This window comes from Kryptolebias marmoratus, linkage group LG15 (assembly GCF_001649575.2).
Source record: "Kryptolebias marmoratus isolate JLee-2015 linkage group LG15, ASM164957v2, whole genome shotgun sequence".
NCBI lineage: Eukaryota > Metazoa > Chordata > Actinopteri > Cyprinodontiformes > Rivulidae > Kryptolebias > Kryptolebias marmoratus.
In genome coordinates, this window is record NC_051444.1 from 25022088 (window position 1) to 25047072 (window position 24985).

At 40.0% G+C, this 24985-nt stretch overlaps 2 protein-coding genes across 26 annotated transcripts in view; both read left to right on the forward strand.

The window, feature by feature from the left end:
- Positions 1-257: 257 nt before the first annotated feature.
- nr1h3 (nuclear receptor subfamily 1, group H, member 3) lies at positions 258-11064 on the forward strand. 4 transcript variants are annotated; one of them, XM_017414274.3, is made up of 10 exons: positions 258-408; positions 2354-2448; positions 2925-3167; positions 5583-5849; positions 5980-6185; positions 6272-6451; positions 7031-7130; positions 7389-7502; positions 7710-7804; positions 9210-11064. In XM_017414274.3, exons 2-10 carry the CDS (start codon positions 2394-2396, stop codon positions 9354-9356), a joined length of 1407 nt encoding a protein of 468 aa, XP_017269763.1. In that variant the 5' UTR covers positions 258-408; positions 2354-2393; the 3' UTR covers positions 9357-11064. The 4 variants fall into 4 exon arrangements, with proteins under 4 accessions (XP_017269763.1, XP_017269765.1, XP_017269764.1 ...); XM_017414276.3 differs by having other exon boundaries at positions 2354-2436; XM_017414275.3 differs by having other exon boundaries at positions 259-413.
- A 2793-nt stretch (positions 11065-13857) lies between these two features.
- The window catches only part of madd (MAP-kinase activating death domain), a 46433-nt gene continuing 35305 nt past the window's right edge, over positions 13858-24985 (forward strand). For 12 of the 22 annotated variants that reach the window (XM_017414229.3, XM_037979754.1, XM_037979761.1 and 9 more), the window contains exons 1-3: positions 13859-14159; positions 21551-21750; positions 22021-22659. In XM_017414229.3, coding sequence (XP_017269718.1) covers positions 21692-21750; positions 22021-22659 — 698 coding nt within the window. In that variant the 5' untranslated portion in view covers positions 13859-14159; positions 21551-21691. Of the gene's footprint in view, positions 14160-21550; positions 21751-22020; positions 22660-24985 lie in introns of all 22 variants that reach the window. The other 10 variants (XM_037979759.1, XM_037979764.1, XM_037979763.1 and 7 more) reach the window with 3 other exon arrangements.

Here is a 24985-nt window from a genome sequence, read left to right on the forward strand (position 1 = left end):
TCAAAACTGAAGGGGAGATTGTTGAACGCTTTGGTACTTTGGAGGCGTGAGCTTGCCTGACTGAAATTGTCAGGGGTTGAAGAACAGCAAATGACCTATAGTAACCTGTGGCGTTCCCTCTTTCACCCTGTCTCCTCCCTCTCTGTTTTCCCTCCCGTCTCCCATAGGGCGCTGCAGAAAGTGACTTCTTTCCTACTCACCGTCTTCAAGATATCGAGTCATTAAAACCTCAGCACAACAAGTCACAGGNNGGGGGTGGGGGTGGGGGGGGGTTTCGGCATCCTGTAAGGCTCCCCAAGGCAAAGCAAGTTCACCCCCTCCCCGTCAACGCAGGGATACAGACAGACCGAGGATGTTGCGTTGCACGGGCGAGATGGGCCGGCAATAACTAGGACATCAACCCCAGAGGTAAGGTCAGTCCGACACCATGCCTGCCACATCGTCTCTGTTGCAAGTACATTTAGGCTTAGCTGTGCTTTTTATCAGAGGTGTGTGGGGGGGGGGGCACAGAAAGTCATAAGGTCTGTCAGTGCTGCTAGGTGAATGCATAAAAAAAAAAGCCATAAAAAGCATTTTTGCTTTTCTTTATTTCAGCGCAGTTTTAGTCAACAACCCGTAAAAACAGCTCCCAGTTTTAAAAAGTTAAAATCTTCCTCGTCATATCAAAAGTGTTAGTTTCCTTATTGTTTTTGTCTTTGACTGTTTGACACAGTAACTACGTTGCTCATCCGTGGGGGCTTGGCAGAAAGTTACACCATCCATATACAGTGGTTGTTGTTTCACCGAATTGTTGTTTTTTTAAATGGGGTTTTCATCAAATTTCCTACAAAGTAAGTTGTGTAATTGATTATTTTTTGGCTCTTTTTATGTGTCTGCTTTAATTGGGAATGTGTGCATCGTCTGTCAGCGCAGTGGCTCTCGGTCTTACCTTATTTTAATGCCACGACTGTTTTCACATCACTTGCGTGTTTTGTAACCACGCAGGTGGGATGGATCTGTTCCTTTTTTTAAAAAAAAGTGATTGCCATGAATGTCTAAATCGGGAACTGGGCAGAAAGTCCGGTTCGGTGTCTGCGGCTGTCTGATTCAACTTTTGGTCGGCCGTCGCTGTCATGTGGTTTCTGATAAAATTCACTCTCTGCTTAGCGATGAACCAAAAGGGAACCCAAAACAAGCAGAAAAGTAGGCATTTCACAATATTATTGTTACTAGGTTTGGACAGGATGGATGCCATGTGCCAGAAGATGAGAGAAATTTCACATCAACAAGTTCTCAGCTTGTCAGTAGTTTAAAAAAACCACTTAAATCACACAATGTATAGATTGTTTTATTGTGTCTTTATGGAAAAAGTATCCTTAAATTATCCAGTATTTAAGTCATTTATATATCAGTTAGTTTTAGGTAAGTGGACCTAATAAACAGGTAGCTATTAAGCGTTATGAATATGTCAAATATTGTATATATAAAAAAGTTGTTTGTTCTATGTATAGTAAAGCAAAGCAAAATACCTTTTTTATCATTTTCAAACAGCTTGTCTTCAGAGTGGTTTTTTTTTCCCCCTGCAGCCTGGTTAAGAATAGCCAAGAATTGTGCTTGTGTGTCTGCTGAATCAGTTTCCTGAAATGGATCCCCCTGTGGCACATGACAGACTTTCATTTCTGCTTTTACAGCCGTTTGGTTTGTTTTACACACATTTGTGTCGGCGGTGTGTGTGCGTTCGTTCTGAACACGCCTCGGATCTTTCGAAGAACTCAATAACGCCGCGCGAGACCCTAATAAAACCCCGGCGCTGATGCCGTGAACGTGCTTATCACGGCGCGCAGTTCGATTGTTATCACCTGTCGTCACGAAGGGCAAGCGAGCGTCTCCGACTGATTAAGATTTGGAGTCGTCACGATTCAAGATGGCCACCGCCGCTAATCGACCTGAGCCAAAAAACACAAACGGCTATAACTTGGTCATTTTTACGGATATTGAGTTAAAATACTCCCAAGTGCTGACAGATCACACCAGCTCCTTGTTTAAAACTCCGTCAAGGAATGCTACTTTCTTTTATTTATTTATTTTTTGAAGTGTCATGGCAGATAAAGGGGAGTCTCATTGTCTGCGTGTATTGTCTCTTCATCTTTTTGTTGAAAATCTTGTAAATCTCGTCGAGTGGGTAACCGACGGCGTACGTTTGTACCTGCACTCGTTTACAAAACCATGAAGATCCATTTGTGTTATCTAAAGGACATCTGGTTTAGCTAGATCTTTCCTGTGGTGTTTTTCTTCCCCCTCTCTTTTTTTTGTAATATACAGTATACAATATAACACCGCCATGGTAACTGATATTACTATTTTTATTCAACAGGTGCACGTTGATTTCGTAATGACAAGCTGCTGTGCAGAAGATGTCCACGTTGTCTGTGACTGATATCCCAGATGTTGGTCATGGTGAGAAGAAAAGTATATATTTATATATTTTTTTAAATATCTTTTGAATCAAAGTGAAAGATCTGACTAGACAGGATATTATATTTTTTTTACATTTCTCTTATTGCTACAGCGCAGAATAAACTTTGCACGATGCTTCTGCTTTATGTTTCAACAGTAAATGTTCTCTTCTGTTCTGCTTTATGCATGGTTGTATCCTAAATCTTTTCTGCTTTATGCATGGTTGTATCCTAAATCTTTGTTCTGAAATTTTTCCATGTCTGATGAGATGGGTTTGAAATACAAGACTCTAACAACAACAAGAACATTAAAAAAAACTGTTTTAATTTAGAAATTTAGTATTTCCTAAGTTGGTATCTATTTTTTTTTAGGATCCTATTGTAAATATTTGCCAGATGTTTATTCCGGACACCTGTTACAACAAATAACAAGGAGCAGCGTTCAGCAATGAGTCCGTGTTTTGAATTCGTTTGTTTCTCCTCGCTCAGATGAGAGTAAGGTGTTCAACGGGGCCTCTGAGCTGCAGCTGGACTGCACGGTTCAGGAGAGCAGTGGAAGCGCCGCAATGAAGCCCGATAGCCTGCTGTCACTGACCGACCTCTCCCAGCCGGATGACTTCCCTGTCCCCCTGCAGAACGAGCCTCCGCTGACGGAGATGGGCAGCCCTCTGCCCGTGGAGCCAGGCGACATTAAGCTGGATCCATCAGCGGCTGACGCATCCAGCAGCATAGGTGAGCAACAAGCTCTAATATGAATTACCTACAGTATAGAAACTGAACCGGTCTAAAATGACAACCAGGTATTTGTTTTGAGATTAATTGGGATCATTCAAGTCCCTACAGTCTTTTTTTTTTTTTTTTTTTTTTGAGAGAGAGAAGCAGACATGAAGGCCCGACTGTCTGAGCCCAGATCAGTAATGGCTGTCTCCATAAAACAAATGGAGTGACAACTTTAGCTGACAAGACTGGCCTGTTTTTCTTTTGTTTTGTGTAGGTTTTTTTTTTGTTTTTTTTTGTGTGCGTGATTCACAATCTCAGACGTATCTCTTACTTTACGATTTAGCAACACGATCTCCGCTCGTTCCGACCCATCTGTAGCTGTTTTGTGTCCTGTTTTACATCCACACGTCCACCGCACAGCAGGAGTTTCTCTGCGTGACGCGCTCTCTCGCAACTGGAAACGCTCAGCAGTCGTGTCTGGGTCAAGCTCGGAAAAGGGAGGGACTTTGTCCGAAAACTGTGTCACGGCGACTGCTGTGGTTTTGTCTGTAGGAGATCGAGGCTGATTGTTGAGAAAATTTCTCTTCTTTTTTTTTTTTTTTTAATTCATTTTTTTTATTCAACGACTTTTTGTTATGTTGTTTAAGCCTGGCTCAAAAGCTGCAGCAAATTATTCAAACAGAAACAACATGGCAAATTTGTTTACAAAACAAGTTAATAGTTACTTGTTAGTATTGTAAAGTAAAAGTGAATTATGCAATGTATGTGAAATGCAAAATAGAGTGGATCTTACAAACATCATGCGGTTTAAAGCTTGGAACTCCACACATCTTTAACGACAGAATAAAGTCCATTTGCTTCCTCTTTTTACATTTTTTTTGTTTTGATTTATTTAACATGGTTTTTTATTGATACTAGCGTGATGGGATCGATACTTGAGTTTGTTTCTACTTTCAGGACGTCAACTCCCGTTTAAGAAGTGCAACTCTGCACTGGAGTCGACGGTAGGCGGCAAGATCAAATGTAAACACTGGACGAGCCAAGCATGGCAGATAAAAATGTAGTTGGCTCTGATTGCACTACGACTTCAGGACTGATACACACATGCTAGCACGCTTAGCATCCATGTTTACTTCTGTAAACGCGGCGTGCTGCGTGTGACATTGCGTTGTTTTCTGCGCGCGCGCGTCGCCTCAGGGCCGTAGACCGCTCACGCTGGAGTCTGATGGCGGTCGCATTTAAACTATGATATAATGTGTAACTATAATGTGAACAACCACGTGAAAAAATCCGAATTGAGCATTGAGACCTGCAGTGTGACCATAGCCTCAGTATTGTATGGAACATTTATATGGCGTGTTTGTCTTAAGAGCTGCTGCATTAGAATTTTTCTCTGCTGCTGACTGTTTTTGTTTTTTTTCCCACACACACTTGTTAATAGCGTGAATGCATTTAGATAGTTGTGGTAATAAGAAACATAACCAGGGAGCATCATTTCCCATTCTTAACGTGCTTCAACAAATCTGATTTCCCCACCATACTTTCTGCAGTGTGTCTGGGGATGCTCCGCAGGACTCCTTCCTTTCAGGTTTCCAGCTGTGTGAGTTCATCTTCAGCACAAAATCCCCCCACTCTGGAGCGCAAGCATGAGCAGAAACTGAAACTTAAAGCCAATTGATTGTTGATACATCTGTGTAAAAATCTTAGGATTATGTGTATGAGCGATGAGGACATTCGGTATAATTTGGACTTCATGCTGCAGGGCTGAGCTTTCTAGGGTTCTTTGTAGTCAGTTTTAGTTTTTTACAAATTGTATTTATTTATTGTTTTTACAAATTCCTTTTTTTTGTCTAGCTGCCTATAGGGGAAGGCAGATGATAATATTTCTGTGTGTGTGTGTGTGCACCAAAATATCTCTTGAATCAGTGGATGAATTTTGATGTAACTCTGAGGAAGCAGTCATTAAACGTATTTCCTTTAGTTTTCTGAATGTATTCTGATATAACTGCGTGTCTCCACCTAAAAGGTGTAATAAAATGTCAGTAATTAGGTAAGAAAATATCCCAATTTTCATGAATATTGATAAAGGTCAACAAATACACAGCAAAAACTGTTTCTGTTCAGTTGAATCGTCAACATTTTAATACGTCATTTATAAACAAACCTTCCAGGCATTTTCTAAAAGTTCCTTTCATTTTTTTTTCATATGATAGTGATGAAACAGTTCTTTTTGTGAAATAAGTGCTTCACAAATTAACTTATTTTAGAATTATTACATTTTTCTGCATCTTATGACTTTTTTTTAAAAATAAAAGTTATGGTAAAAAGCCAGACTGCACTGAATAACGTTTAGCTGTCTTATCTCCATTATTAGACATTAACAAGTTTACTAAAGACGCTCTTTTGTTTGTTTTTTGAACTGTGCAGATGGGCAGCCAGTGAAGAGGAAAAAGGGGCCTGCCCCAAAGATGATGGGCAACGAGGTGTGCAGTGTGTGCGGCGACAAGGCCTCGGGTTTCCACTACAACGTGTTGAGCTGCGAAGGCTGCAAGGGCTTCTTTCGGCGCAGCGTCATTAAAAGCGCCCAGTACTCCTGCAAGAACAATGGCCGCTGTGAAATGGACATGTACATGCGCCGCAAGTGCCAGCAGTGCCGCCTGCGCAAGTGTCGGGAGGCAGGCATGCTGGAGCAGTGTGAGTTCCTGCGTACTAAACGAGCCCAAGGCGGAGATAATTTAGTGTGTTGGAAAAATTCGAATGACGAGCGAACCTTTGACTCCGTTTGAGCCTTAGACGAGACGTATGCATCCTGTGTGCCCTTCAGGTGTGCTTTCCGAGGAGCAAATCCGACTGAAAAAGCTGAAAAAGCAGCAGGAAGAGGAAACGGCGCGCACGTCCGCAGTGGTCACGCCCACCCCCCTGCAGGAAACGGCGGCGCTCGACCCACAGCAGCAGGAGATGATCGAGAAGCTGGTGGCCATGCAGAAGCAGTGCAACAAGAGGTCTTTCCTCGATCGACCGAAAGTGACGGTAAAGCAAAGCAAAAAAAAGAAAAAGTTTGTCCTCAAATGTTGATGCCGTTCAGTTTTTACCTGACCGCTGCTAATCATTTCCAGCCGTGGCCGCAGAGTCAGGATCCTCAGAATCGAGAGGTGCGCCAGCAGCGCTTCGCCCACTTCACTGAGCTCGCAATCATGTCGGTCCAGGAGATTGTGGACTTCGCCAAGCAGCTACCCGGTTTCCTAGAACTGACACGAGAAGACCAGATCGCTCTGCTGAAAACGTCCACCATTGAGGTTTGATGTTTTGTTTGTTCAGATGAATAAATCGACTTCAAATCAGCCCCTTTGACGCCATTTATTGGCAGAATGTCTTCAAGAGAACATTAAGAGATGTTAGCGACATCTCTGCACAGTGTACTTCAGGCTTAGTTTAACTTGAAGCATACAAGTTGAAACCTGTTTGTTCATTGAAGTTTTTCTTTATATTACAATTGCTGCTGGAGTTTTAACCTTTGCAGGCCAATTATAGATGAGCAAAGTTTGTGTCGCTGGGCCGTGAGAACTCTGAACTCCTGTAAATCCTGAGCTTCACTTCTGTGAATTCAAGTGTTTTCTCTTTTATTTGTAAGTTTGTCTGTTCTTCGGATTTACTTTGCGCCTTGTTGTTTAGTGATCAATACTTCTTTTCTTAGTTTTTTGGTGCTGTTTATGAGAAACATCGCAGAAGGCTCTACCTCGCTCATTGTATAGGAGCCATACAGCGTCAATAAAGATCATTCTATTCTATTCTATTTCTGGGAATAAATGAGGCTGTGATAGAGACTGATGCTCTGTTGTTTCAGGACGTCACTCACAGACGTTTGTCTTCCACAGATCATGTTGCTCGAGACCTCGCGGAGATACAACCCTGCCATTGACAGCATTACGTTTCTGAAGGATTTTAGCTATAACAAGGAGGATTTTGCCAAAGCAGGTGCTCTTACTCATTTATCTTGTCAAGTCTTTGCGTAAAACTTCCTCCTTAAACATGTCATATATGGAAATTGGACATTTGCGTGTTTATATTTAAGAAGACTGTCGTAATCTTTTCATAGTGACATGCTTTAAGCTAAAGGAGCTAATGATGTCCTGGGTGCAAGTTTGGCATCTTATATCTTTCCTTAAAGAGCCTCATCCAATCTTATGTTTTACTGTTTGTCTTTATCTCTGTCCCTTGTTTTTATCCCCTCAGGCCTTCAGTTCGAGTTCATTAACCCCATCTTTGAGTTTTCAAAAGGAATGAACGACCTGCACCTCGACGAGGCCGAGTACGCCCTGCTCATTGCTATCAACATCTTTTCTGCAGGTCAGACTTTATTAACCTCCCAGCCCTGCGTTTATCATCAGCACACAGGAATCAGAGTAAACTAATGCTTCGGCTTTCTGTCTCTGAAGACTAAAAGAGTTTTTTTTAATAGAGAAAACGTGCATCACATCTTAAACTGAATCTATCAGCTGTGAGAGAGTCACATTCTCAGCTTAAAGGTTTTTTTTTTTTTTTTGCTTCGTGTAGATCGGCCAAATGTGCAGGATCACGATCTGGTCGAGAGGCTGCAGCAACCTTACGTGGATGCGCTGCGCTCTTACATCATGATAAAGAGACCAAATGTAAGTACCCAGAGCTTTGAATAACCTTTAGTCCGATGAGCCGCAATATGTCAGCGCAACCTGGTTGTCATCATCACAACAGGCACATTGGGTCAGAGTTGAGGTTTCATTACTTTGTTGAAACCAGAAGAGAGGAACCTTTCTGTCGCTACCGCCAAAGGAAGTCAAAACCCTAAACCCAAATATAATAAAAGCTTTGCTCGTTAACTTAAAGACTTAGCCCTTAAGTTCATCAGTATTTTTTTGTTTTTTAACACTAGTCATGTGTTTTACAACCCCAATTCGCAAAAAGCTGGGAAGCTGTGTAAAATGTAATTAAAAGAGAATGCAATGATTTGCAAATCTCATAAACCCATATTTTATTTACAATAGAACATAGTAAACATATTAAGGTTTAAACTAAGAAATTGTACAATTTTTAGGAGACAAAAATGTCATTTTGAATGCAATGGCAGCAACACAACTAAAAAAAGAAGGATGGGACAGGGGCAACAAAAGGCTGTAAAAGTAGGTGGCACGGATAAGAAACAAACAAACAAAAAAAAATTTTTTCTCCTAAAAAGGTTCAATTTTCTAGTCTAAATGTTTGATATGTTTACTATGTTCCATTCTGAATAAAAAAGGGTTTATGTGATTTGCAAATCATTGCATTCGGTTTTTATTTACATTTTACACATCATCCCAACTTTTTCAGAATGTAAAAAGAATTGTTTGCTGATGGAACGAAAAAAAAAAAATGAGGCCACAATAAGTGACAGCTGCCACCGCAGCAGATTATAGCTAAATATCAATTAAAAATACTGACTTATGATCATTTTAGTGTTTTCTAAGTCAGCTATGGTAGCCATCTTGTATCAAAATGACTCCAGTAGTTAATCACAATGCAATCATCATGAATATTTATTTATTTTAAAGCTAGTAACAAATTAGATAAAGCACACTTAAGAAAAAAAACTTGTAACTTAATTTACATGTGTTTAAAATTAGCGCCTGGGCTGAATTTCATTGTTTAATGGACTTTCTTTCTGCATGCCGTGCAGACAGAAAAGCAAGGCTTTTCAGACAGAAAAGCAAGGCTTTTCTGTCTGCACTTTTAAGAAATGATAAAAAAAATACAAACACTTAAAACAACTTTGCAGGCTTAAAATAAATCTATCGTGCACTTGTACTGCCTTCATCTTGGACACCGCTTTGCAGCTGTAGTCTAAAGCTTATCCCAAGTTTTTTTTTTTTTCAACGTGCGCTAATCAAATTCTGTTAATTGGATTTTGAAACCATAGCACTAATCCTTGGACAATGTAATTGTTGTAACCGTTTCATCCCTAATTATGTTAAAGATGTTTACGTCAGTCCAGGTCCGAGTCATCCCTGTGGTTTTCAGATTGTGTTTCTATGGTTTCCCCAGGATCATTTGATGTTTCCCCGCATGCTGATGAAGCTGGTGAGCCTCCGCACGTTGAGTAGTGTCCACTCGGAGCAGGTTTTTGCCCTTCGTCTCCAGGACAAGAAGCTTCCGCCGCTGCTGTCTGAAATCTGGGATGTCAATGAGTGACCGCGGTCCCCGATGTCGCACTCCGTGGCTTTTAATGGACCCTGAGACAGTCACGGCGTCTCGCAGGATCACCGATCTGATCTGGTCAGGGCTTGGTTATTGCCTTGAGATTTCGTTCCCCCCCCCGCCCATCTAAGAGAGGAGAGCGCCGTTGCTCCTTTGCTCTCGAACAGACTGTTAAACGGTTTTGTGTTCATTAGATGAAACGTGAACACAGAGCTTTCTCTTAACCTTTTCTTTAAGCGTAGACGCTCACATGATTGTGGTTAAGTTCCAGCATTTGACTTCTCAGCCAGTTATCTTTTGATTTGATATTAGTTATGAGTTATGCCAGTTTTCAGTGTGGTTCCTTATTCCTTTTACTAATACTAAAACCAGAAAGCACTCAGCAGATCTTGGCTGGTCATATTCTAAAACCAGAATAAGTCACATCCTGTTGGAAAAGTGATTTCTGTAGATGTGATTGAAATTTGTTCCTTATTGGGCGTAGGCAGACAGCGTTCCTGCCGTAAACTTAGTGTTTCGTTATTATAGCAGTGACAAAATAACAAATAAATCTGATATGGCAACAGACAGTTTGTATTCCCGTTAGATTATTCTTGAGGTTAAGTCTGAAGAGGGGTGTAGCTCAGGTAAAGTAATGTGAAGTAAATCTTTGGAAGGTGGGAACTTCTTTATTCTTTATCTTTCCTTAAAGTGCAAAATGGACCTGTTTGGTCATTAATACATGCCCACTGACATTCGTGTAAATTTCTATTTATTTTTCATCTGAAAATGTACAGCGTGCACAAACCTTTCCAAACAGAATGCACAACTGATTTTTGTACCAATGCACAGCACGGTGAAGTTCTGTGATTGGCTGTCACCGACGTCACCGTGGTACCTCCAAAAAAAAAAAACGGTTTTGAACTAAAAACGTAGACTGTGAGCCTCTTTTCAAATCAATTTGACTTTCTTTCCCTCGTAAATAAGGAATAGAAGAATCCGATGTCCTTATTCAACACGTGCAATCTACTTCTGCTGATTTCATCGCTAAGCAGTGCTTTCCATCATGTTTTCTGATTTGTGATTTCTTTTTTTTTAAGCACTAAAAGTGTGCAAAGTACACTTGAGTTTGAACAGATTAGAGAATTCGGTTGTGATTTTTCTTTTGACAATGTACTGAATTATAAAAAAAATAAATATTTAGTTAGGAAAATAACTCGATCTAAAGGTTTTGTTAGACTTTTTTTTTAACTCGAGGTCAGCTTTATCTCGTCAGATTACTAAAGGCTTCTTTAAAAATGTACCAAAATCCAGTAGAGAGCAGAAGATGAGAGGACACCAGCTTCAACAATAAGAATGTAAGTTTTTTTTCCTAAACTTGATAACTACAGAGATCCAGATGTTTATATTCAGACTTTTGTTTTCCGTGCAGTGAAATTTGAAATGCTCCGTAATGGATGATCGAGCAGTTTGAGTGTAAATTTTTCTCATTGTTGGGAGAGTATTTTTTCCTGGTCTTCTGTTGTATTAAAAAAAAAATAATGTTAAAAGTCAAAGTGACGGTATGTAAATTTATCTGCTGTCTGTGTAGCCATTTCAAAGCATCGACGTTAGACCTTCATGACCGGAGGTGGGACATTTGCGTCAACTCAACGGTTAAAATGAGACACTTTATTTGCTTGTAATTTTTTTTTTTTTTTAAATAAAATTGCTTTCAAGTCTGTCACGGCTAAAAATGGTGTAAACATCGAAGCGCAGATATACAAAACTAACAAGCTCCAGGAAAAGTGGAATTAGGTAAATTAAGCTTAATGGGTTTTTTTTTGTTGTTGTTGTTTTTACTAATTTGATTAAGCTTGACTAAAACTTAAACTCTGATATTGCTTTTTATGTCTGAATTGTAAGGGGTTTTGTTTAAATAAGACACCAGGTGATTATATATTTACAATAAATGCACATTTTTACCGCACACATGTTGACTTATCTAAGTGAAATTAATAAAATGAAATTAATAACCCTTTCTCCCCCCCAAAGATGACATCGAAAACGTCGAACACAGAAACATTTGTATTGATCAAGATGAAGGGAACAACAACAGCTTTGTAAACTTTCGGAACTTAATATTCCGGTTTTGTTCTGCTCATCTGTAAAATATAACATCGATTAGACATCGTTATTACACTTAAATGCTCTTCAGCATCGGGCTTTAGAAAGTTGAATTTTACTCCAACTTGATCATGACTTAAGACTTTATAAGCAAAAACTCCCTGAGCTCCACTTATTTATAGCTATATAAATATAAGTAGATACTTTCCTGTCACTATTTGAGGAATCAACGGTGAAGTCTTACAGAAGCTGCGTCACAATCAAACCTCCTAAATAGTTTTTTTTTCTCAACACACTGCACTGGGTTAATTCCCCCATCTTCAATGTTGCTCATTTGAAAACTCAGTATCAATAAAATGAATTATGCAAACTACTCAAACACATTTTCATTCAACAGAAGCTCATAAAAACAGTCTGTTTTTGCCCCTTTTTCTAACCCACGTTTCATGCCATGTGCTCCTTAAACTTCAGACACGTGGCATATTTTTATCGTTAATTTCCAGCCTCTTAACTCGTCCGTGTCATTTTGTTGAAAGCTTCGAGCTGAGAAAGCTCCCCCGGATGGGAAGCAGCGAAATGCCTTCGACTACAGAGCAGAAGTCCATTTATTTTCAGTTTTTTTTTTTTTTTTTTTTTTTGGGGGGGGGGTTGTTGCTATCCAAACACTGAGAAGTGGAGAATATTCTATTTTCCACCTTATCTCAACTGAATCATTTCCACTGCCAGGGAAAAAAATAATAACACTGAAGCTATCATGTCCCCGTGTACTGTAGGCTAATGAGCTAAAAAGAAATAAATATTTTTTGTGTAAATGGAAATGCTGTAGTTATAAAGAATAGTTGTACTGTATATACTGTAATTGTAATTTCTGATCTCATTTAATTCCTGTCTTCAGAGGGGTGACACTGTAAACATTACTGATATATAGAAATGCTAACCTATTTTAATACTTGTAACTCTGAAAGAGCATCTGTTTTGTATGTACAGTAAAAATTAAAGCCCTGCTGTAGTGCTGGTGTGTTTGGTATCACAGTAACTTTGTCAGCCAGACGTCATTTCTTACATACAGCGCTCAAAGGTTTAAATTCAGCTTGAGTGCAGACAAGGTTGTTTATTTCTAAAAACAAGGTTCTGAGAGTTTTGAATAAATTTGAACTTATATGCCCAGAATAGTGTCTGAACTGTTTTATTACATAACATATATGGTATAAAATTGTTCTTAGATGTGTAAGATACAAATACAAACAGAATGCAATGATTTGCAATCAGATGAACCCATATTTTATTCACAATTCAAGGTAGTGAACATATCAGTTGCTAAATGTACCTTTTTTCTTTCTTTTTTTTTTTTTTTTAAAAAAGATAATTTTAGATTTCATGGTAGCAACACATCTCAAAAAGTTAAGATGGGCAAGAACAGGCTGTAAAGGTAGGTGGTCCGAATAGGAAACAGCTGGAGGAGCGTTTTGCAACCAGTTAGGATAATTGGCATCAGGTCAGTAAGAGGACTGGGTATAAAAAGAGCATTTTAGAGGTTAAATCTCTCAGAAGTAAAGATGGGCAGAGGTTCACCGGTCTGAAAAACTTCAGAAAATTTTGGAAGACTTTGAGCATATCGCCATCTACAGTTTATATTAAAAAAAATAAAAATAAAAATCAGGACTGGAGATATCTCTGTGCAAAGGACAAGGCTGAAAGTTAATATTAGATGGTCTGATCTTCAGGTCCTCTGCATTAAAAAACAGATCTGGTTCTGCATGGACTCAGGAACACTTCCACAAATCATTGTCTGTAAACACAGTTCACTGTGCCATCCATAGATGCTGATTAAAGCTCTATCATGCAAAGAAGAAGACCGACGTGAACACCATTCAGAAACTCTGACATCTTCTGGGGCACTTGGCTTCAACATTTGATATGTTTATATATGTGTGTGTGTGTCACTGTTCAGACTGATTACTGCTCACCAAGCCTGAAGTTTGAGTCATTTTTGTTGTGAGATCATTTTAGAGGAATGATAAAACACTATGATCATCATGTTTGATTTTGGGATGTCGAAAACCTGAAATGCTTTGTATTTGAATGAAATATCCCATTTATAACGCACCAATGATTTAAAAAAAAACATAACAAAAAAACAGGATCCATACCCAAGCCCAAGCCCAAACCAAAACGTCAACATTTAATTTGACCATAGTTTGTAAAGGTGGATGCACATATTCAGGTGTCAATAAAAGACTTTGGACGGTCCTGTTAGGTGACATCCTCCGCGAAATAAAGCAAATTGATTTTGTACTGGAAGCCTTCAGTAGTTTTTTTTGCCAGGGTTGTTTATTTCTTACGCTAGGTCGGACTTTTAGTATGCGGAACTCTGTGTACACTTATGATGATGATGATGATGATGATGAGGAGGAGGAGGATGTTGTGAAGGCAGGTTGTAAGTGACCGAGCCACTCGTTCATCCAGCAGGGGAGGCGGATACACGTATTTTGCATCATTTACTACGCTGCCAGCCGCTCGCACGGAGTGGCGAGCCTCCCCAGCCGCCGTTCTCGTCCGGAGTTTCCAGTGGTCCGCCGTAACCTTGGAGAAAACCGGGGCTGAGTCCACGCGAACGTCGCTCCCTCTCCCGTATCCGTGACCGACCGACGGAGCGGAGGGCACCTAGCGCCCTGCGCCTAGCGTTAGCGGCTAGCAGGCTAATGCGTACAGGTAAGGATGTATTTCCAGTCTGTGTCGTTTAAACCCAGAAAGCGCAACGCTAGTTAAATGCTCCGGTAGGGCTGTCCGACGTGGCCGCCGAATGTGGCATTTGTCAGGTTAGCAGTTTTAAGGCGAAGCGGTCAAGCTAGTGTTAGCATCGGGACGGCTAGCTAGCTAGCTCCGAAGCTAACCTATCCGTGGCGTAGGAGCGCAAACTGGCTGAGACAAGGAGGAGGCGAGAGGATGCTTGGTTGGTGTTAACGCCAAGGACGAGCCGAAACGTGACCAGTGGCTGTAAAATGCACGAAAGATAAGGGTTACCATAATCAAAACGACGGGCTGTCGAGGCGTTGGCATCGGCTTATCGCGTTTCTGCTCAATGTTATCTGAAATGCCAGCGAATGTCCTCACTTATCTGTCCAGTTTAGGTGTGAAAGAACTCGTAGGATTGCACCTCGTAACTAATTCATCACGATGAGGGGTTTGGCATTTTGCCACTGACGTGCATCGCCGTTTTCTGAAAAACAAAAAAATCTTGGTCACGAACCAACATGTGGCAGGCTCAACACTGGGATAGGCAGGTCAATGAATGACTGTCACTCTTATAGGTAAATGTGAAGGCAGACAGGTTTTAAATGCCCCCTTATGGTGCTTTAATGTGTATGTGCTTAATACAAATGATGTCCAGTGTTTTAAAGAAACAATCCACACGACATTATGATTAAATGAGGTCCCAGTCAAGTCAAACATGGAACCAAATAGTCTGATTTGACCAAGGCGCTTTATTACTTACGAAGTAAAAACAGATTTAGATGTTGAAATCTCGACACACGTTATCTAAATGAGTATGAAAATGGATTATGGATGGTTTCATTAGATTATGTACCATTTGTTGTTCATTACAGTCTCTTAGCTGTGACTCATAATCTTCCACAGAAATATGAAATGAAGATATCCAAAAGAGCACTCTAAAGTAGAATAATTAATATGCGTTTCATAATCTGCTTGTAAGCCCCGTCGCGCCGCGTTACTCAGAAATAATCAATTCGACGAGTGCCTCCTTGATGACACATGACCCCCACACAACCTGCCACTTATGTAAACATCACCGGCGCTGCCCGAGTAAGAAGTGAACCTACAGGATGTTATGCAAACATGTATGTCCCTGCAAGCATTACGTCCTTTCAGCTGTCTCATCTCATGAGCGCGGTATTTCAAGAACGCCCTGCAGGAGGAAGGTTCGGAGTTGATTTCGTGGAGTGTGCACATGAGCTCCGTAGCAAAAACAAAATCCTTTTTTTTTCAATTCAGAAGTATTTATGAAATGGAGCCCAAAGAGCCGCCTCAGAATTATTAAGGCACTGTCAGCTTTGCCCTGCACGTTGTCACTACTTCTGTGGTGACTTTAGTGTCGTTCCCAAGCTGTCGAAGAACCTCGAGCCACAGCATAAGCTCTCCTCACAAACTTAACTTTACAGAAGCTGCTCTGCTTAAGAGCCAAACTAAGGACCGGGTAAATTAAACACAGTTTAAAGCACTCGAGTATCCCTAATCTGTAATTTGTAAACTTCTGTGCCAGCAGACTCGTCTGTGCAGACAATATTTGCACCACTGAAGTGGGACACCTAAATAAAAAAAATGTGTATTTTTCTACTTTAAAGACAGTTGCCTTGTTTCTTGAAAGCTCAAGATAAAAATAAAAATGAAAAATATTAAAATATACCAATATTTGTGTGTCCGAATTGTTACCAGGTGACTCGTAATTGAATCACAAGTTCACTGAAGACACTTTTTTTTTTTTTTATTCGAAGCTCAAAACGTCTGGAATGACACGGATGTTAAACGACAACTTGACATGTTGATGAAAGGACACGGCTGAGAGGTCGAACGTCTAGTTAACGTGTCGTCTGTTACAGAAACAGATAGCGAGGCAGTCTGGCTTTATAAACAGAATGACAGGGTCAGTAAGCTTCAAACATCATTAAGGCTTAGGAATTGCTTAACGCTAACACGTTTTCTATCTTATCAGCTCAGCTCGAGATCATTTTGATATTACAAGAGAGACATTGTAAGAAATTAAGAACTGCTACTTGTTAATTTTGGCGTGTTTTCGGGGCCTCGCTGAGCCCTAAAACCACTTCAGCAAGCTTCTTTACTGCTCGCCGTAACTTGCGAGAAACGCTATCTGTGCCGGAGGCCCGTGCATCACATACATCTCCTCTGAGTTTGAATGACTAATACCCGCTAACGGTGGTAGTTCTGAAAAGATTCAGCTGTTGTTTAACCTACGTTCTTATCTTAGCCTTTGAAGATTAAACGTAGCTGTGTGAGGCTTGATGCTCATTTCCTTCAGCGAGAGAAGCAGCGTTCAATACTGAGCCTTATTAGAGACAATCAGCGAGGTGGCTGAGTCCTTCCATCCTCCATCTAAAAATAATTCTTTGTTTCTGTATCTTTGTTCTGGATGAGCCTGCCTATGTCTCTCCGGCTTCATAAAACAGCCATTTTGGCTTTGTACCAGGAGGCGTTCGTGCTGCCAGAGCTGCATGTAGATTCATTGTCCTGATGGTTTTGCAAGATAACCAGGGCTGGGTCTGTGTTTTGTGCAGGCCTACTTATGACTGCAGCAACATTTATCAACATATTTTCTCGTTGCGTTTGACTACTACCGTCAGGAACGTTCATCTCTTTGCCTTTCTTAAACCGTTACTCCTCCTTGTTGGGTAAAAAAAAATTAATAGAAGTGATCCGTTTTAACCAATATCATTAGACGAGACGAATATTACTAATATTTTGTGACAGTTTCCTTTAATCAGCCAGTAAGAAACTGTCAGAGCTTCAGCGCATTTGCATAATTTCCCCAAATCTGACGAGCCCTGACATTAAACTTACTCAACAGGACATGTTTCAGCTCAGTGGGAAGTGCTGTTGGAGCCAGCCAAGGCTTAGTATGATACACCACATGTTAAAGCTGTCGTATTTCACAGTGTTGGCAAGTAAGTTACCATCGTCAGCGGCGTACAAGCTATTTTCTCCACACAATAAATGGTCGAGGAAATATTACTGCGTACGCTGTATATTGTGCGGCCGGATTAAGGCTGGAACAATCCTGGGCTTGAGATTTATTCAGCTTTGCTGTTTTAATCAGTTAAATTATTCAACATCAGTCTGCCTCAGTTTGGGCTTGCGTCTGACTGCGTAAGGCTTCTCCACACCCAAGGAGGAGCTATTAGTGGTAATTGCTCCCATGATGCACGCGAAGCCTTTTGTGATAAAGTCGACCTTAATTTCCTGACGTCGTCTGGCCACAGCTGTGTCAAACACTGGCTCTGCTGTGGTTAATGACGGCCCCTTCCAGGATGTGTGACTGTAGTGTTACGCTCCTGATTAGCATGCTGTCCATTTGTCTGCCCTGTTTATCTTTGCCAGGCTTGTGCAAGATAGGCTCGCATCTCCTAACAATGGGAATCACTTTGTATTTGTCCACATTCGTTCGCAGTCGCTTTATCACCTGCCAGCAAAAGGTGACCTGGCGGACAGTAAGGTTTTTGAGTCGTTACTGCTACTATGGATGGATTTTTATTTAAATTTTCAGAAAGCGATCACTGGATGCGCACCTACAGCTGATTTAACAATTGGACTCAGTCCAATTCAAGATGGCTACCACAGCTAATTCACATCAGCTAACAAAAAAGTGGCTATAACATAGTCAGTTTTGCTTATATCGAGCTAAAATTAGATGTGAAAGTTGATGAGTCATTCACCACACAAACTGAGCGTGACATCTCACTGTATGACACGGGATTGTACATCATGTTATCTTCAAGGTTTGATTAAAAAAAAAAAGCTGCTCCAACTCTGTCATAAAAGGTGGCAGCGATGTGTATATATTCCTATAAGAAGTGCTAGGCTATTAATTTAGAAAAGCCCTATTTGTATTATTGCTGTACATAAATTTTTAAGCTGGCATATCTATCAAAATTAATGTTTTTTTTAAACAAGAAAAGGTTTTAGTAAGCCTATTACTTGGATAACTCAAATAAAAAAACATGCCAAATTTATTAATTAGCTTTAAAGGTATTTGTATGGTAGCTGAAATGTGTCCAGTAGACACTTTTTCCCCTTTTCCATTACATGGTGTGGTACAGCTGGCACATGCATAAATGTTTTATTGCGAGTAGTACCACACGACTGATTTGGTTATGGGTTTTTAATGAGTGGAGTCAAACTATGACATATTAATTTGACTGATGGCTGATTAATCAGGAGGAAGCTTTACCCAGCTGGATCTCTTCAGCGGGCACTTCACTTTTCATGGCGCTCCCACGGCTTTTAAAGAAAGACATTTGATGTGAACGTGTGCGACCTTTTGGCAAGTCACCAGATGCAGATTATTAATATTCCATCTGATGGCGGATTGCTTTTTCACGTGTATGAATTCTGATTCAATCGGCATGTTTAGATATTATTATTTTTTGGACGACCTGGGCTGAATCCTAAGGCACACAGTTTGTGAAGCCAAAAAAGGTGGTCAAACCACCAGCATTTAGCTCATCACAGTGATACACTCTGAAGGGACATTGTCTGCAGCAAAAAGCTCCACTACAAAACTCTTAAACATTGTAGAAATGTAGTAAATCATATCAAATTTTGAATCTTTAGAAGAAGTTGTTTTAAAACCCTTTTGGGTTCATGTCAAGATTCTAATGATCAACTCCAGTCATTTGAAAATTATAGTCCATTTTTTTTGTACATTTTGGTCCCACTTTTACCTTGCTTAGTTAGTTGCATAATGGATAAATACCATGTGCATATGACCTTGTATAGATAATAGTCTGTAAATTGCAGTGAACACACTGCTGTGAGTTCAGTGTTTGTGTTTCAGGGTGGAGTTTCTGAAGCATCGCCTCATGTGGTGTTTGTTGGTGGTATAATAAAGGCTGTTGGCCATAGATGATGACTCGGATATGAACAGATCTTGTCAGTGAAGAGGGTTTCTTTTCTGTTTGTTTGTTTCCTGAAGACATGCTGTTATTGCTTTTATGAACTGGTCCAGAAAAATGCATTTATTTCTCTTTTAATGTAATGCGTCTGAATAAATAGGATAATAAAAACTTGTTTTCAGCAGTTTGAGACTTCGGATTTTGAAGCTCATATCTCATATTTAAAAAGGAGAGGGTTTTTCTTTTTCTTTTTTTTGTCAAGCTGCCATTTTGTAGTCTGATGCTGGAACCAATCTGTTCTGGAAGAGACATGTAATCAAGACTGCAGCTCTCCTAATATCAGCCTAAATGCTGCTGTAAGTTGTTCTGCAAAATTAAAATGGCAGTTTTAAACAGGATTGAGGGTTGACATTTGATTTCCTGAAACGATTACATTTTTAATTAACATGGTCCAAATTCAGTTTAGTTTTAGATTTAATTCAATATCCTCTTGGTTTGGACTGCTTTTAGGTTTTATTGTTTTATTGTTTGTCATAAAGTGGTTTTAACGCAAGGTGTAAAATCTGACGGTAATTCAACCACCAGTTGTGTCCTGACTCTTGAATTATTTGTTGACCTTTAGTTTAAAGACCTAATAAATATATATATATATATATATATATATATATACACTTTCTGACATTATTATTAATAATATGGTCATGATTTTGGAAGTGGTCAGGTTAAAAAATAAAATACCTGCCCTAACCAGGTAATTATTTTGTTCCTGTTTAGCTGTACAAATGTTCCTATCAAGGTTGTTTTATTTACTTGTCTGTGATACAGATACAAGTCATTTAAGAATCAGTATTATCTAATATCATGTCTCAGTTTGATGCTTGCATTTTTTCCCCTATATCACTGATGGTCATATTGCACCAGAAGTATAATTGATCAACTTATTGCTGTTATGTTTTTGACAACTCAGTAACTCTACATCGCAGTAAATAAAACCTTTTATTTATGTTTTTTCTTAAGTTGTTTTTTTAATTAACAAAAAACAAAAAAGTGCGGAGTGATTGAAATGGTTTTATACAGCTCTAATAGTCAGATATGTAGTGTTGGTAGGGTAGGATTTACAGTAGCTCCAAATGGCAACAAAAACCTATTTTCTCCACCACAGCGGTGGGTTGTGTCATCCAGAGCCATAAATTCAGTCTTCCATTTCATAATCTTTTTTTTGCCTTATTGCTGTCTCGTGGGAACGTGTCTGTTATCTGTATGGTTTCCTCTTTCCTCTATAGCTTAGCCTTGCTAGCTTTAAGAGTTAGCTGGGTGTACTCGTACGAGTGTTTTGGACTTTAAATGTCTAATTAAAGTGGCGGTATTGGATGTAGCTTTGTCGCTACCACTGCTCTCTTTTTGTACTTCTGTAGCACAGACATGATGGTGCGTTACGTCACAAAATTGTACGACAACCATATAAAGGCGCAGCTACTACAGTCAACAGCAGAAGTTGTGACTGAAGTCTGGTCAACTACTCTGATACTGATGAAAAATGCCTTGATTTGGACTTGGAAGTCAGCTTAGGACATCCTCTTTAATGACTTGAACAATATTGTAATCTTTTTAAGATTACATCTAGAGTATGTAGATTAGCTTTATTTGACTCAGAACAGTTGCTTTCTTGAAGTACTCTGCCTCCTCTCAGTTTATGATTTTAAAATGTGTTAGGATCATAGAGTACCGGTGCAGCTGTACTTTGCCAGAACTGTTCGGTTACTGTATCTTGCGGGAACCTTTCTGCAAGAGGCTAAATAGAGTGGCTTCATGGTGGTAAATCTACCTGTTTCAGTGTTTGCTGCTATTACTGCAGGGCCATAGTACAAGCTCTCAACAGTGCTCATTCCACCAGGGCCCCTAAGCCGCTTACTATATCAGCAAGCCTTTTTTATCCCCCCCCCCCAACCCCCAACTCCAGCAGCCACCTGGTAGAGTGGTCAAAACAGAAAATTCACTCTGAAACACAAGGCTATAAAAGTTTTATAGGGATGTACTGTGCATTTCTGAGAGGGATATTTTATGGCTGCCGGGGAGAAATATGGGAAATATAGTTGGACAAAAAAAAAAAGAAAGAAAGGCTTATCATTTCAGACATTTCTTCTGGTCCTCCTGCCTTCTTTTTACATATCTATTAAAGATAAGTTTGAAATATTATTGTTCAGTGTTTTTTTTAATTTCCTGCAAAGTAAAAGCGTATTTCAGCTATCTTCAGTGTGGCCTGTACTTGTAATGACACTCAACCTTTTATCAACCATTTCATTTGCAAACCAGTGTATAGAAAAATACCTAACATTTTCTTTTATTTTTTTAATGTTTTTAAAGTTTGCTTCTGAAGTAGCTCGACAGCTAAGAAACCAAATTTGACCTAGCTCATGAGGCATATGCATTTTTATCTTCTGATCTTTTGTGTTACAGGTGTGTTTTAAAAATCACCATAATGACTACAGAGGACCTGTGTTTCTCCTTCATACCTGTAGTGATGGGAGTACACCACTGACACAACACGGAACATATAAATCCTGGATGTCTTGACATACGGGATTAGGAGAATCCAAGATGGAGAAAAAGAAAATGTGTCCACGTCTTCTCGACTACTTAGTAGTGGTTGGAGCAAGGTAGGTGCAACCTCTGACCTCAGTTTGAGTTGGTTATTGTCCTACTGTTTATCTTTATACTAAAATGCAAAGTCATTATTTACAATCAAAATCCTAAAGCTTGATTTTGCATGTTAAATACTTAGCAGCAAGTCAGATTGGAGTGTTGTTTCTTGTTTAATATGTACTTTCTAAACTCGTTGTTGAATTTTTTTTTTTTTTGCTAAACATGGTTACAGTTAGACAGTTAAATGCTTTTGAAGCCAAGCAAAATGTTCTTTTGCTTCTTAGGCAACCAAGTAGTGACAGTGTGGCCCAGACCCCCCAACTCCTCCGCCGCTACCCCCTGGAGGACCATCAAGACTTCCCACTCCCTCCAGATGTGGTGTTCTTCTGCCAGCCCGAGGGCTGCCTGAGTATACGCCAGCGCAGGGTCAGCCTACGGGACGATTCCTCGTTTGTCTTCACTCTGACTGACAAGGACTCGGGAATCACGCGCTATGGAATCTGCGTCAACTTCTACCGATCGTTTCAGCGGGGACATCACCGCGCCCGGGGAGACAGGAGCAGTCACGCGGAAACCGCACAGGCAGCGGAGACCGCCAACGAAGCGTCTGACGGCAGCGGTGGAGGCGAAGCCACTGCGCTGTCAGCGCCCAACAACTGTGAGTCGGCACTGCCGCCTGCCTCCGAGGACGAAGGCGGGCAGCCGGGTGGCGAACAAACCTCTGGCAAGTCGCCACAGCAAAGACGGAGTAGCGCTAAGGTGTCAGCCAGGAACCGCAACAGCACTCTGACCTCACTGTGCATACTCAGCCACTACCCCTTCTTCACCACTTTCAGGGAATGCTTATATATTCTCAAGAGGTTGGTGGATTGTTGCAGTCAGAGGCTAACTCAGCGAGCTGGGCTCTCTCGCGCCACCCAGAGGTAAAGCCTAAAGTTTTCATTTCCAAGTGTACACAAACTCTGTTTCAAGTTCAGTATACTGAAAATATCCTAATCTCATATGTAGTTATTGTGGCAGATTTTAGTTTTTACAAGTTTTCCAGTACATTGATTTTTAGGCTCTGAATAAACATAAGTATAAACAGTTTTTAATGGATTGTAGTGAATTTTAAGCGGTTGTCAACATTGTAAGTGTTCATTCATACTTAAAAAACATTTGGAGTGATAAGCAGTACCAATCCAAAAAACAAAACAAAAAGCAGAAATTCAGAAATCCTGCCTGTTTTTCATTTCTGGTTTTAATGCAAATTAGTCACTAGACCATTTGCTGCAAAGTTAATTGAGGTCTCTTTTGCTTCAGTTTTGCCATTTAAATGCTTGAAAAGTTGGCAGAGAAGCCAAACCTTTGGCTGAGGTCCTCTGCGTCGCCCACTGCTTTCTTTCCCCGCACGTTTGCTTGTTCACCGTCCACATGTTATCTGTATGTTTGTGAGGCCGAATAAAAACAGGAGCCTTTGTCTGGAGCTCCATGTGGTTTTTGCAGGCCATCTGCAGCCTGTGTATTGTTTTCACAGTAGGCTTTTTGTTATCGCACTGCCACCTTGTTGATGAGTAATGGAAAGCAAAATATCCACTGTACATTTAATCGGTTTTGTTTTGAGTCGCTGGTCACACGTCAAATATTATTTCATCTACTTTTACAGGTTCAGGTGATGAAGTAACAGCTAACTTACTCAGCCCCCATCTGACATTTATTTGTCTCCCTTCATAAGACTCTGATGATTGCAGAAAGTATAACAAATTAACATAAAACCATTCAGTTTTCTTTGAAACCTTCAGGTTTTGTGAAGAATTATAAGACTTTTCATAAAAGATAGCTTTCTAACTTCTTGTTGGAGTGTTAGAAAATTAAGACCATCTATTTACAACTTGTGGGAAAAAAAATACAAATATATAGTTTTGTTTGTTTTGGTTTATGTTGCATATTGACATTGCCAGGGAGCAGCATCTGAGTTAGTTGCTGCTAAATGTAGCAGTCGGAGTCTGTAGTTTTAATTAATTTAGACTGGCAATAAATGTTGCAGGCCCGTCTCCGGTCAGTGCACTTTGGATACTAAATGCTCCAGGGAAAAAAAGCTGTGGTTAGTTTGATTTTAAAAACACATTAAGGATGATGTTTTGTGTGTGTGTGTGTGTGTGTTTTTGACTATTCAAATTATCGGCTGCATTTAGATTTTTCTTACGTAAGATAGTAGCATTTTGTAGCATTCATTCTGTGCTTCCTGGGTTATTTGAATGTGATAGAGTAGATGGTAATTTTAGAATGTTATTGTGTTGATTAAGCTGGACTGCACTTCAGTTGTTTTCTATGCTTGATTAAAAAGATGCGACTTTCCCCTCATCACTATGAGCTATTGCATGTTGACGGTACAATAAGAAAACAACCAAAACAAAACAGCTTGTTACATTTGTTGTTGGCTTTCAGTAAATGTCCTGGTATGTCAGCAGCATGAAAATTGTGGGCACTTCTATAATCTCAGCAAGTCCATTAAAGCTAAAGGCCAAACAGGCTTGAGGATTTTTTTTTTTTTTTCCTTCTTCTTCTTTCGGCATGGCTGGGTGAAACGTGATGTCGCAATGACAGAGAAGGAGGAGAGCTGTGGCATAATGGCTCGGAGCGCTTTGTGTGTGGCAGCTCTGGCAGATTGAGATCTCTGGCTGCCTTTGGGTAGCAGCTGCAGTAGGTGGGAGGGCTCAGACAGACTAATGATTTACCGCCCTACTTGCCGCACACACTAAATATACGCTTAAGGAACGGTAATGGCATTCTGTGCGTTGAGTTGAGGGTTTTCACATCAGAATTTTGCCGATTGCTTAAGAGCTTCTCTTGTGTTTCAGTATCATTTACTTGTCAGATTAGTGATTCCACAGAGTGTTCGCTCAGGGCTCTTGATAGCCGTCTCCAGCATGAGAAGGAGACAACATTTGAATTTTTCATCTGCTTTTAACCCGAAACTTACCATTGATTTATGTCAGTGTATTAAACAATAAAGTTTATGTCCCATGGAGTAATATTTTTAAATTTAATAAGGCTTTGTTAGTTTCCTCTATAGGAGGAATTGACTCTGTTTACACAGTTTTGCAAAACATGCTGTGGAATTATTTTGCAACTGTTTAAAGAAATGATATTTAGCAATACCCTGACATGTTTCCTAAACAGTTCAAGTGAAACGGCCTGCCAGTTGAGGCAATGGAGGCCCACCTTAGTTTTGCAACTTAAGTGCAAGTCTTGCATTGCTATTCACTT

What these genes read in the sequence shown, in the direction of transcription:
- nr1h3 (XM_017414274.3), top strand. Translation starts at nt 2,394, where the DNA reads ATGTCCACGTTGTCTGTGACTGATATCCCAGATGTTGGTCATGGTGAG. An exon ending in GGCAGGCATGCTGGAGCAGT is followed by an intron (nt 5,850 to 5,979) that starts GTGAGTTCCTGC and finishes TGTGCCCTTCAG; the next exon opens with GTGTGCTTTCCGAGGAGCAA. An exon ending in TGAAAACGTCCACCATTGAG is followed by an intron (nt 6,452 to 7,030) that starts GTTTGATGTTTT and finishes TGTCTTCCACAG; the next exon opens with ATCATGTTGCTCGAGACCTC.